Raw genomic sequence first — 14,229 nt, forward strand, 5'->3', positions numbered from 1 at the left:
AACTGCAGGTGAATATTTTTTAATCAGTTAGGGAATCGGGGATTACAGGGATAAGGTGGGAAAATGGGGTTGAGGATTATTATTTCAGATCAGTCGTGATTGCATTGAATGGCAGAGCAGACTCAGTGGGCCAAATGGCCTACTTCTGCCCCTTTACCTTATGGTCTTTATCATCTTATCAACTGAGGGATATGGGGAAACAATGTGTGGGTGGATATTACACACGTTACTCAAATACATGGACACACGCCCACACATCACATTCCGCACACACAAGCACTTCACGTGACTCACAAACATACTCACAAGTATCACACATGTACAGACACACACACACACACACACACACATTGTGCTGCCCCGGCCCGTGTTGTTAGTCTGTTTCAGTTAATGAGGTAACTGGAGATGTTATAACTAAGTCCAGTGATCCTGTCTTGTGGGAAATGGAAAATTTAGCCATGAATCCTGTTCGAGCTCTGTCCACTGAAGAGGAATATTCTTAACTCTGGTAGTACTGATCCACCTCTACCCTGGCAACACTGATTATTTCTGCTCACACACAGAGCATGGGCACTGAGCTGAGATATTGAACATAGAACATAGAACATTACAGCGCAGTACAGGCCCTTCGGCCCTCGATGTTGCGCCGACCAGTGGAACCAATCGAATGACCCTCTAACCTAAACTATTCCAATGTTATCCATATGCCTATCCACTGACCATTTGAACGCCCTTAAAGTTGGCGAGTCCACAACTGCTGCAGGCAGGGCATTCCACACCCTTACTACCCTCTGAGTAAAGAACCTACCTCTGACATCCGTCCTATAATTACCACCCCTTAATTTAAAGCTATGTCCCCTGTGTCAGCCATCACCATCCTCGGAAAAAGGCTCTCACTGTCCACTGTCTCAATATTGGAGGGCTCCCTTTTCCTCACAAGAATTCTAATCCAGTGAGAATCAGCAAAAAATGAGGAACTGTGACAAGAGAGATCGACGGGTGTATGTTTGAAATCAGCGGCTCTCTCCCCCTTTGTCTCTCTCCCCCTCTCTCTCTCTCCCTCCCTTTCTCTCTCTCCCCCTCCCTCTCTCTCTCTCCCCTCTCTGTCTCTCTCTCCCTCCCTGTCTCCCTCCCTGTCTCCTTCCCTCTCTCTCTCTCTCCCCTACTCTCTCTCCCCTATCTCTCTCTCCCTCCCTCCCTTTCTCCCCCTCTCCCCCCTCCCTCCCCTCTCTCTCTCTCCCCCCTCCCTCCCCTCTCTCTCTCTCCCCCCTCCCTCCCCTCTCTCTCTCCCCCCTCCCTCCCCTCTCTCTCTCTCTCTCCCCCCTCCCTCCCCTCTCTCTCTCTCTCCCCCCCCTCTCTCCCTCTGTTTCTCTTTCTCTCCCTCCCTCCTCTCTCTCTCTCTCTCTCCCTCCCTCTTTCTCTCCTCCTCTCTCTCTCTCTCCCTTTTTCTCTCTCTCTTCCCCCTCCCTCCCCTCTCCCTCTCTCTCTGTCTGTCTGTCTGCCTCTCTCTCTCTCTCCCTGATGCTAAATTGTCTCAAAAGTTTTGTGTTGCTGATGTGGGAGCCGGCAGCTGTTTAAAATCATTATCTGATTACAATGCAACTTTTTCATCTTTTCTCAGATGACAGATTCCCTGAATATTCAAAGGTCGAATTCATTTTCTCTTTCGGTCCTGAGAAAATACAAGGTAAGCCTGAAATCTGCATATTTCTGTACAGGTCACACTGATCCAGAGTGAAACACCCCTGGACAGGTGCAGCCTTGTTCACAACTACCCAACTGCAACTCCCATTGACAAACACCTTGAAAGCAGTAAATTGACAACTCTCATTGGGACAATCAGTTGCAAACTGACACAGAGTCAAAGAGGGAGGGAGTTCTCAAGGCAGCTGATAAAAACCTTAATCAAATAGGCCGGTTCTAAGAGAGAGACAGATCGAGAGGTTCAGATGGAGGACATTTCAGAATTTAAGGTGTTGGCAGCTGAAGGCACAGCTACCAATGGTGGAGCAAGAGTGAGGGATATGCAAGAGGGACACGAAAGCATAATGTTTATATCAACTCGTGACCGTGAGACAAGGACGAGTTACTCAGAGTCAGGAGTTCAGCTCCTAGCTCACAGGTTAAATTTAGTTAATTCAATCTGGAATATAAAGCTAATCTCAATCATGATCAAACTGCCAGACTTTTGGAAAACTGATCTGGTTCACTAGGGTCCTTTCAGGAAAGAAAATCTGCTGTCCTTTCCTGGTCTGGTTCACTTCTAACTCCAGAGCAATGTGGTTGGTTCCTAACTCCTTTCTTAAATGGTTTATTAATCTGTTGTATTCAGGAAGGTAGCTCTCCACCACCTTCTCAAGGAAAATTAGAGATACAAAGAACAACCCAGCATGGGAAACAAGCCGTTCGGCCCAACGAGCCCGCGCCGCCGCATCCTCCTACACCTACCCTGCCCTGCGTGTATGCGAGTGGAACCCCTAACTTAGCCAGATTCAGGGGAGAATAGTGTCAATTTGGTATACCAATCAGCCTAAGAGCACATCTTTGGATGCACTCATCCTATGAATGAATAAAAAAGGTCAGAATAGGAGACCATAGATATCCAAGAGGATTGTGGGACTGGAGGAGAGAGAGGGAGGAAGGAAGGTGATGGAGAGATGTGGAGACAAGGCAAAGAATTTTGAAATGGAAGTGTTTTTGAACCAGGAGGCAATGTAAGTCAGAGAGCATGGGTAATGGGTGAACAGGGCGTGCTGAGAGTTAGAACATGTGCTGCAGAGTTTAGGATGATCATATGAATGGTGAAAGAGAGGCTGTTCTCTCTGTCTCTCCCTCTTGTGCTCCCCCTCTGTCTTTTCCCTTGTTTCCTCTGTCTCTTTGTCCCTGTCCTCCATCTCTGACTCTCCTTCCCCCTAACTCTCCCTCTCTCTGTCTCTCCTGGTTTCTGTGTCTCCCTCTCTCTGTTTCTTTCTCTCTCTGACTCCCCCTCTCCATCTCTGCCTCTTTGTCTGTCAAACAGACGTTAAACTAACCGGCCTATAATTCCCTGCCTTTTGCCTGGCACCCTTCTTAAACAACGGCGTAACATTAGCCGCTTTCCAATCCTCCGGCACTTCCCCGGAATCCAGCGACGTCTGGAAAATAACCACCAAGGCATCCACTATCACCTCCGCCATTTCTTTCAGAACCCTCGGATGCATTCCATCCGGTCCTGGGGACTTGTCCACAATCAGCCCCTCCAGTCTGTCGAGCACTGCCTCTCTAGTAACAGTAATGTCATTAAGACCCTCCAGTCCTACCACCTTTCCATCGCTAACACCCGGCAAATTATTCACGTCCTCCTCCGTGAAGACAGAAACAAAAAAGTTATTCAATACCTTAGCCATATCCCCATCCCCTACCACTAGGTCCCCTTTCTCATCCTCTAAAGGACCAACGTTCACCCTAGCCAGCCTCTTCCTTTTTATATATTTATAAAAACTCTTGCTATCCTTTTTTATATTAAGCGCTAGCCCAGCTTCATAGTTTCTCCTACCCTTCTTTATCAACTTCTTTGTCAATCTTTGTTGACATTTAAACCTCTCCTAATCCTCTTCTCACCCACTACTCTTCGCTACTCTAAATTCCTCCGCTTTGTCTGAGGCCAGAACTCTCCATTCACCTGACGAAGGGGCTAACCCAAAAGCTAGTGAATTTACTATCAAATAAATCGGTTGGACTGAAACCTGGTGTTGTCAGACTTTTTACTGAGGGAAAGTGATCCCAATCTCACTTTGTATCTCTGTAGTTCATATCGAAATATTTTTTAAACCTATTGAGGATTTCTGTTTCCGGCACCCTCTCAGGCAGCCAGTGCCAGATCCTGGCTAAAGATTTCTCCTCAACTCCCCTCTAATTCTTTTCCCAATTACTTTCGATCTGTGGTTATTGACCTCTGTGCTAATGGAAACAAGACCTTGCTATTCCAAATCCTTTATAATTTTATACTCATTTAAATTCCCCTTCAGCCTCCTCTGTTCCAAAGAAAGCAAGTTGGTAAATCTGTTCTCTCATGTGGTCACATCCTTCCTGTAATCAGCACCATCAAAAACAGACTGGAGATTAAGCAGCTATTCATATAGTTGCTGTTTGTGGGACCTTGCTGCCTACGAGTAGCTGATCATTTCGCTGCGTCAGAGAAGTGACCGCTTTTCAGTGGTGCAATCTAATGCTCTCACTTCAGGGAGAATGCTTTCAGAAATCACACAGTGAGTCTCACGGGTAATGTCAATAATTTTGGACTTTTGGGGGACACTTTTTCCTTAATGACTCTGAGTAATTATCCCTATGCTAACATTCCCCAAAGCTCGTTTTAAGTTCACACAGCGAGACAATATGGGGAGAGCTCAGGAATAGGAAGGGTGTAGTCATAATGTTCAAGGTTTATTATAGGCCAACCAATAGCCAGCGGGAGATAGAGGAACAGATATGTAGGCAGATTTTGGCAAGATGTAAAAGTAACAGTGTTGTTGTGGTGGATAATTTTAATTTCCCCTGTATTGACTGGGACTCACTTAATGCTAGGGACATGGATGGGGCATCCAGGAAGACTTCTTGAAACAGTATGTAGATAGTCCAACAAGGGAAGGTGCCATACTGGACCTGGCATTGGGGAGTGAGCCTGGCCAGGTGGTTCAGTAAGCTTTAAGGTACTGATGGATGAAGATAAGTATAGTCCTCAAGTGAAAGTGTTAAACTGGGAAAAGGCTAATTACAACAATATTAAACAGGAACTGAAGAATGTAGATTGGGGGCAGATGTTTGAGGGCAAATCAACATCTGGCATGTGGGAGGCTTTCAAGTTCAAGTTGATAGGGATTCAGAACCAGCACATTCCTGTAAGGATGAAGGATAAATATGGCAAGTTTCGGGAACTTGGATAACGAGAGATATTGTGCACCTAGTCAGAGAGAAAAAGGAAGCACTGGTCAAAGCCAGGAGGCTGGGAACACACAAAGCAAGTATGGAATACAAGGAAATAGAAAGAAACTTAAGGAAGGAGTAGGGAGGGCTAAAAGGGGTCACAAAAAATGATTGGCTGGCAAGATTAAGGAAAATTCCAAGGCTTTTTATGCATATATAAAGAGCAAGAGGGTAGCCAGGGAGAGGGTTTGGCCCACTCAAGGACAGGGGAGGAAATCTATGTGTGGAGCCAGAGGAAATGGGTGAGGTATTAAATGAGTATTTTGTGTCAGTATTCACCAAAGAGAAGTACTTGGTGGGAAAGGATGTGTAGATACTTTGAGTCATGTTGAGATCAAAAAGGAGCAGGTACTGGGATTCTTGAGAAACATCAAGGTAGACAAATCCCTAGAGCCTGATGGGATATACCCCAGAATACTGAGAGAGACAAGGGAGGAAATTGCTGGGGCCTTGATAGAAATCTTTGTATTCGCACAACTATAGAGGAGGGCCCAAAGGATTAGAAAATAGCCAATGTTGTTCCTTTGTTTAAGAAGGGTAGCGAGAATAATCCAGGTAATTACAGGCCGGTGAGCCTTACATCAGCAGTAGGGAAATTATTGCAGAGCATTCTTCAAGACAGGATTTACTCCCATTTGGGAATAAATGGACGTATTATTGAGAGGCAACATGGTTTTGTGAAGGGGCGATCATGTCTCACTAACTTGATCGAGTTTTTCAAGGAAGTGATGAAGATGATCGTTGAGGGTAGGGCAGTGGATGGACTTCAGTAAGGCCTTTGACAAGGTCCCTCATGGCAGACTGGTGCAGAAGGTGAAGTTGCATGGGATCAGAAGTGTACTGGCAGGGTGGATATAAAACTGGCTCGGTCATAGAAGACAGAGGGTAGCAGTGGAAGGGTGTGTTTCTGAATGGAGGGCTGTGACGACTGGTTTTCCTCAGGGATCAGTGATGGGACCTTTGCTGTTTGTAATATATATAAATGATTTGGAGGAAAATACAAATGGATTAATTAGTAAGTTTGCGGATGTCACAAAGGTTGGTGGATTTGCAGATAGCAATGAGGACCATCAGAGGATACAGCAGGATATAGATCAGTTGAAGACTTGGGTGGAGAGATGGCAGATGGAGTTTAATCCAGACAAATGTGAGGTAATGCATTTTGGAAGGTCTAATACAGATGGGAAATATACAGTAAATGGCAGAACCCTTAAGAATATTGACAGGCAGAAGGATCTGGGTGTACAGGTAGAGACAGGTTGCTGAAAATGGCAATGCAGGTGGAGAAGGTCGGGAAGAAGGCATACAGCATGCTTGCCGTCATTAACCGGGGCATTGAGTTTAAAAATTGGCAAATCATGTTGCAGCTTTATAGAACCTTGGTCAGGCCACATTTGGAATATAGTGCTCAATTCTGGTCGCCACACTACCAGAAGGATGTGGAGGCTTTGGAGAGGGTACAGAAAAGATTTACCAGGATATTGCCTGGTATGGAGGGTATTAGCTATGAGGAGAGGTTGGAGAAACTTTGTTTGTTCTCACTGGAGCGATGGGGGTTGAGCGGAGACCTGATAGAAGTCTACATGATTATGAGAGGCATGGACAGAGTGGATAGAAGCTTTTTCCCAGGGTGCAAGAGTCAATTACTCGGGGGCACAGGTTTAAGGTGCAAGGAGCAAGGTTTAAAGTAGATGTATGAGACAAGTTTTTACCCAGAGGGTGGTGGGTGCCTGGGACTCACTGCTGGGGGAGGCAGTGGAAGCAGAGACGATAGTGAGTTTTAATGAGAGTCTGGACAAATACATGAAAAGGCTGGGAATAGAGGGATACGGTCCCTGGAAGGATAGTGGGTTTTTGTTCAATCGGGCAGCATGTTTGGTGCAGGCTTGGAGGACTGAAGGGCCTGTTCCTGTGCTGTAATTTTCTTCGTTCTTAGTTTGTTCATCCATTAGCAGTGAGCTCTCTAAGTTGCACTGCTCCCACGTCTGTCCTGATAAGTTACTGCCTGTGTGAGGCCATGTACAAAATAAATAAAGGGATTACACACTTGGGTAAACTGCCTTCACACTCCAAACATGATGAAAGGGAATATTGTCCACTATGTTCTCCACATTGCCTTCTGTTCCAACAGCACCTCAAATTTAAAATTCTCACTAAAATTCAAATCCCTCTGTGACCTCGCTCACTCCCTATCTCTGTATTTTGCAATGCTAAAACTTCCTGAGGTAACTGCACTCCTCCAATTGCATTCTCCAATTGCAAAAATATTCCTAGTTTTTCATCACCTCATCAATAGTGGCTGTGCCAGCGAGGCCCTGACCTCTGGAACTCCCTCCTTCGATCTTTATGTGTCTCTCCCCCTCTTTATGTCGCTTCTTACAAAGTTTTTGGCCACCTGATCTTTGATCCATTTTGTAATAAGTCCTCGGGGGTGGAAGTCCCTTCACCAAAATTGCTTTTTTTACAAGATCCAACAACACTATACAGAGTACTGTCAGTGTGCAATCTACATCCGAGTGCCAGAGGAACTGATACTCCCTGTTTAAGTACGGAGCATGGGGCTCCCTGACTGAACTCCTGTAACTCCTTGAGGAAGTAATGATTGATGAGGGTAGGGCAGTGGATGTTGTCTACATGGACTTCAGTAAGGTTTGTGACAAGGTCCCTCATGGCAGACTGGTGCAGAACGTGAAATTGCATGGGATCAGAGGTGAGCTGGCAAGGTGGATACATAAGAACATAAGAAATAGGAGCAGGAGTAGGCCATCTAGCCCTTCGAGCCTGCCCTGCCATTCAATAAGATCATGGCTGATCTGAAGTGAATCAGTTCCACTTTCCTGCTTTCTCCCCATAACCCTTAATTCCCTTGTCTATCAAAAACCTATCTACCCGTGACTTAAATATATTTAGCGAGGTAGCCTCCACCACTTCAACAGGCAGAGAATTCCAGAGATTCACCACCCTTTGAGTGAAGAAGTTCCTCCTCAACTCCGATCTAAACTGCACCCCCCTTATCTTGAGGCTGTGCCCTCTAGTCCTGCTCACAGTACTCCAGCTGCGGCCTCACCAGTGCCCTGTACAGTTGCAGCAAGACCTCCCTACTTTTATATTCTACCCCCCTCACTATAAAGGCCAGCATTCCATCCGCCTTCTTGATCACCTGCTGCACCTGCAGACTGGGTTTTTGTGATTCATGCACAAGGACCCCTAGGTCCTTGATACCCCTAGATACAAAACTGGCTCAGTCCAAAAAGACAGAGGGTAGCTGTGGAAGGGTGCATTTCTGAATGGAGGGCTGTGACAAGTGGTGTTCCTCAGGGATCAGTGCTGGGACCTTGCTGTTTGTAATATAGATAAATGATTTGGAGGAAGATGTAACTGGTTTGATTAGTAAGTTTGCGGATGTCACAAATGTTGGTGGATTTGCAGATAGCAATGAGGACCATCAGAGGATACAGCAGGATGTAGATCAGTTGAAGACTTGGGTGGAGAGATGGCAGATGGAGCTTAATCTAGACAAATGTGAGCTAATACATTTTGGAAGGTCTAATACAGATTGGAAATATGCAGTAAATGGCAGAACCCTTAAGAGTATTGATAGGCAGAAGAATCTGGGTGTACAGGTACACAGCTCGCTGAAAGTGGCAATGCAGGTGGAGAAGGTAGTCAAGAAGGCATACGGCATGCTTGCCTTCATCAGCCGGGGTATTGAGTTTAAAAATTGGTAAGTCATGTTGCAGCTTTATAGAACCTTAGTTAGGCCACACTTGGAATATAGTGTTCAATTCTGGTCACCACACTACCAGAAGGATGTGGAGGCTTTGGAGAGGGTACAGAAAAGATTTATCAGGATGTTGTCTGGTATGGAGGGCATTAGCTATGAGGAGATGTTGGAGAAACTTGGTTTGTTCTCACTGGAATAACAGAGGTTGAGGGGGGAGACCTGATAGAAGTCTACAAGATTTTGAGAGGCATGGACAGAGTGGATAGTCAGAAGCTTTTTCCTAGGATGGAAAAGTCAATTACTAGGGGGCACAGGTTTACGGTGCGAGGGGCAAGGCTTAAAGGAGATGTACAAAACAGATTTTTTACACAGAGGATGGTGGGTGCCTGGAACTCACTGCCAGGGGAGGTAGTGGAAGCAGATACGGTAGTGACTTTTAAGGAGCGTCTTGACAAATACATGAATAGGATGGGAATAGAGGGATATGGTCCCCGGGGTGGTAGGGGATTTTAGTTAAGTCGGGCAGCATGTTCGGTGCAGGCTTGGAGGGCCGAAGGGCCTGTTCCTGTCCTGTAATTTTCTTTGTTCTTTGTTCACGCCAATCTCAGTTGCCAGGTTAAAATCGTAATACACTTCCTCCGTTTGATGTTCATTTTTGTTTGAGTCTGGGATTTTTTTTCACATTTTACCCACTGCAGGTTCTTGCTGCTGTCATTGCTTGTATAAAATTCTGAGGCCTATTGGACTGTGAGACTAAATCAAGCCATAGGCCGGTACACACAACACTCATGTTAACACTGCTCTTCCTGTGTTTGAGAAGCGGATTCTTTTTCTCTAAATGTTGATTAGAATCTGGAAGGGAGTAATTACTCAGTATGGAACCAGTCCTGATTGTGGCAATGTGCACTCCAGTTACTGAGCCGTTACTCACACAACACATAATACAAGAGCCCACAAATTCTCCACATGCTGACACAGCAGCCAATTAGAGGGGAAATAGATTGATGGGAGTGGCACTGGCGACAGTGTGATCTCTACACCTGTCATTACTTTGGCACCATGCCCTGCAAGACCCACTAGAGGTAGTTTTATCAAGAGCTATTGGTGAACCATTTTGATCTTTCAAGGGGAAGGCTGATTCCGGGGATGGTGGGACAGATGTATGAGGTGAGATTGATCAGGTTAGGATTGTTTTCACTGAAGTTCAGACGAATGAGGGGGATCTCATAGAGACTTATAAAATTCTAACTGGATTAGACAGGGTAGATGCAGGGAGGATGTTCCTGATGGTGGGGGAGTCCAGAACCAGGGGTCACAGTCTGAGGATTCGGGGTGGACCATTTAGTACGGAGATGAGGAGATATTTCTTCACCCAAAGAGTGGTGAGCCTGTGGAATTCATTACCACAGGAAGTAGTTGATGCCAAAACACTGAATAGAACATAGAACAGTACAGCACAGTGCAGGCCCTTCGGCCCTCAGTGTTGTGCCAAGCTTTGTCCAAGGTCAAGCTATCCCACTCCCTCTCATTCTGGTGTACTCCATGTGCCTATCCAATAACTGCTTGAAAGTTCCTAAAGTGTCCTATCAGAAAAGGCAGTCCATTCCACACCCAACCTCTTGAATGTATTCAAGAGTTGGCTAGATTTAGCAGTTGGGGCAAATGAGAACAAAGATTATGGGGAGAAAGCAGGATTAGACTATTGAGTTGGACAATCAGCCATGATCGTGATGAATGGCAGAGCAGGCTTGAAGGGTCGAATGGCCTCCTTCAGCTCCTTTCTTTGTCTATGTTTCCTTATGTTCCCTCACCTGTTTTCTTTATACGTCTGTTTCCTGTGGGGAAATGATTTAAATCCCAGGGGAGACTAATTCAGATTGAGGAAGGGAAGAGTGGGAAGGGAATTCGGGAGAACATTTCCATTCAAAATGAAATCGTGTTTGTGAAATAAATAGAATTCATAGAAATTTACAATGAAAGGAGGCCATTCGGCCCACTGTGTCCAGATGCAGTATAATGTGGATAAATATGAGGTTATCCACTCCATTAGCAACAATTAGAAGGTAGATTATTGCATCAATGGGTGTAAATTGAGTGAGGTAAATCCTCGGATGGTGATGGCTAACACGAGGGGGCATGGCTTTAAATTGAGGGATGATAAATATAGGACAGATATCAGAGGTAGGTTCTTTACTCAGAGAGTAGTAAGGGCGTGGAATGCCCTGCCTGCAGCAGTTGTGGACTCGCCAACTTTAAGGCCATTCAAATGGTCATTGGATAGACATATGGATAATATTGGAATAGTTTACGTTAGATGGTCATTAGATTGGTTTCACAGGTCAGCACAATATCGAGGGCCGAAGGGCCTGTACTGCGCTGTAACGTTCTATGTTCTATGTTCTATAAGGTGGATACTCAGCGAGACCTTGGGGTCCCTGTCAGTAGCTGAAAGTAAGCGCGCAGGTACAACAGGCAGTAAAAAAGACAAATGGTATGTTGGCCTTTATAGCGAGAGGATTTGAGGAGAGAGATAGGAATGTTTTACTGTAATTGTGTAAGGCCTTGGTGAGGCCACACTTGGAGTATTGTGTACAGTTTTGGTGCCCTTATCTGAAGAAGGATGTCCTTGCTATAGAGGGAGCGCAGCGAAGGTTTACTAGGCTGATTCCTGGGATGGCAGGTCTTTCATATGAGCAGAGACTAAGTCAGTTAGGATTACACTCACTGGATTATAGAAAAATGAGAGGGGATCTCATAGAAACTTATAAAATTCTAACAAGGTTAGACAGGGTAGATTCAGAAAGAATGTTCCCAATGGTGGGGGAGTCCAGACCGAAGGGTCATAGTTTTGAGGATATGGGGTCAACCTTTTAGAAATGAGGTGAGGAGAAATTTCTTCACCCAGAGAGTGGTGAATGTGTGGAATTCACTCCCACAGAAAGTAGTTGAAGCCAAAACGTTGTCTGATTCAAAAAGAAATTAGATATAGCTCTTGGGGCTAAAGGGATCAAGGGATATGGGGGGGGAAGAAGGATTGGGATATTGAATTTGATGATCAGCCATAATCAAAATGAATAGCAGAGCAGGCTCGGAGACTTGAATGGCCTCCTCCTGCTTCTAGTTTCTTTGATTCTATACTGGCTGAAAAAAAGCTGCAGGCCGGGTTTTCTGGCAGTTCTCTCTGGCGGAATCTTCTATTCCTGCTGACTGTGAGCAACCACCGTGACTTTTCCAGCATTGGGGATGGCAACTGGGGAAATGCAGTTTCAGTGGCTGGCCAGATCAGAGGATCCCACTGCTGGCTAATGGCAGTAGGATTGAGGGATATGGGGAGAGGGTGGATCGGTGGGATGGAGGGATATGGGAAAAAAGATGGATAGGTGGGATGGAGAGATATGAGGAGAAGGGGAATTGAGGGATTGAGGAATATTGAGAGAGGGTTGGTAAGTCAGATTGAGGGATGTTGGGGGAAGGTGGATAGGTGGGATTGGGGGATGTGGGAAGATGAGCTAAGAATGACGATTGGGAGGTGGGATAGAGTCTTACAGTGTAAGGTGATATGTAGAGTAGGGAAGGAAGAGGTCGAATTGGAGATGGCGTAATTGGTCTGTGGTTCAACGGGCTGATCATTTAGGAGTTGGGAGAGGGTGTAGGATTGCTGGTTTATAAATTTGAATGGATAGGAAAGTGGGATTCTAACAGGGCCTGTTCTGTGCAGGAGCAGAGGAACATAAATGATGAAAGAGAAGAATTGGAGAGTTGAAGTGTGATTCTTGTCAGACTGTTTATTGCCTCAATTGCTGAATTCCAGTCCTTACTCATTGTGAGCGGTGATAATGTTGTGTAGCACACTCGCTCGAGCAGACAGTGTGTGAATCCTGGGTCCCAGGCACTTCTCTCTCTGGTTACACACAGACAATCCCAGTGCCTATTAAAAGGACTGGGAGGTTTCTTAGAAACTTAAAATGAAAACGATAGTGTTTTCCTCTAAGCTGGAATCCAAATGAGGCTCCTCTCTGTAACTAAGTGCTAGACTGATTACAACAAGACAGGTTATCCATTTGATCTATGCTAAGCCTTGCTCAGAGCTCAATCGTACATCATTGCCACAGTGAAAGCAAGCTGGTGTTCAGTTTAAACTTTGGCAAGGTCACAGGCAAACCTAAAACTTAGAATTTCCACATCACAATGTACTGCCTTCCCTTGTTGATTCGATTTAGCCACAATAATTCGTGCTATGGTTTTATCCTATGGAATGTGGGATCATTCACAAGTCCAGTATTCGCTGCCAATCCCTAATTGCCCTCAAACTGAGTAGCTATTTTTGAGTCAACCACCGTGCTGTGATCTGGAATCACATGTAGGTTAGATCAGGCAGATGCACTGCCCTGAAAGACTTCAGGGAACCAGATGGGTTTTCCAATAATCAATGTCAGAATGTCCCAAAATGTCCCAATATGTCTGGGTTAGACGGGAATGTGTGGGGTTACAGAAATAGGACGGAAAGAGGGCTTGTGTAAGATACTCTGTCAGAGAGTTGGTGCAGACTCAATGGGCTGAATGGCCTCTTCAGCAGTGTAGGGATTCTATGATTGTAATGATAATTTCATTGTAATCATTATGGGGAGGTGATGGCCTAGTGGTATTATCACGAGATTATTAATCCAGAAACTCAGCTAACGTTCTGGGGAATTGGGTTTGAATCCTGCCACAACAGAAGGTGGAATTTGAATCTCCTGATGACCGTGGAACCATTGTCAATTATTGGAAAAACTCATCTGGTTCACTAATGCCTTTTAGGGAAGGAAATGTGTCATCTTCACCCAGTCTGCCCTACATGTGACTCCAGATCCAAAAGAAAGTGGTTGACTCTCAACTAGGGGTGGGCAATAAATGCTGGCCAACCAGCGACCCCAATGTCCCATGAATGAATAAGAACTAAATTACTGAGAGCAGCTTTATATCCCAGATTTATTCATTGAATTCAAATTCCACCAGCTGCTGTGGTGGTATTTGAACCCATTTTCCTGGATCTCTGGATTATTATTCCAGTGATGTTAACAGCACTGGCATCTCTTTCGTTATTCAGCCCGTACAGGAGGTGCCATAGTCCAGACTAAACCTGGTCTCTCCAGAAAGTCTCATGCTTGTACACACAAGTGCGTGCTGTGACATGCACATGGAAATGCACATTAATAAGCCCCAATACATTCTTCTGAAAAAAAGTTACTGCGTTATGAGTCAGGGTACACTGCACCTCTCCCCGACAACCCAAATCAGACGATGGAATGGAAACAAGATTCTACTGAGTGGCGCTCAGCGTGAACTGTGGCATGTTACCAGAACAATTATGAACATGGGAATATAGAAGCAGGAGTAGGCTATTCAGCCCCTCGAGTGTACTGCACCATACAACTGGATGATTTGGGTACATTGAAGGAAGAGTATGATTTTCAAGAAGGAAATCAGGGAACATTTTTCACTCAGTGAATAAAAGACTCCGGATGCTGAGAATCAATTATGGTAAACGAGGTTGATGGAAT

The 14,229-nt window shown here is 45.3% G+C and overlaps 1 protein-coding gene across 12 annotated transcripts in view; it reads left to right on the forward strand.

The window, feature by feature from the left end:
* Positions 1-14,229, forward strand: part of tns1b (tensin 1b) — a 590,459-nt gene that overhangs the window by 439,909 nt on the left and 136,321 nt on the right. For all 12 annotated transcript variants that reach the window (XM_080199610.1, XM_080199614.1, XM_080199612.1 and 9 more), the window contains one exon: positions 1,622-1,687. In XM_080199610.1, coding sequence (XP_080055736.1) covers positions 1,622-1,687 — 66 coding nt within the window. The remainder of the gene's footprint in view (positions 1-1,621; positions 1,688-14,229) is intronic.

This window comes from Carcharhinus amblyrhynchos, chromosome 11 (assembly GCF_965287045.1).
Source record: "Carcharhinus amblyrhynchos chromosome 11, sCarAmb.v2.hapA, whole genome shotgun sequence".
In the NCBI taxonomy this organism is placed as follows: Eukaryota; Metazoa; Chordata; class Chondrichthyes; order Carcharhiniformes; family Carcharhinidae; genus Carcharhinus; species Carcharhinus amblyrhynchos.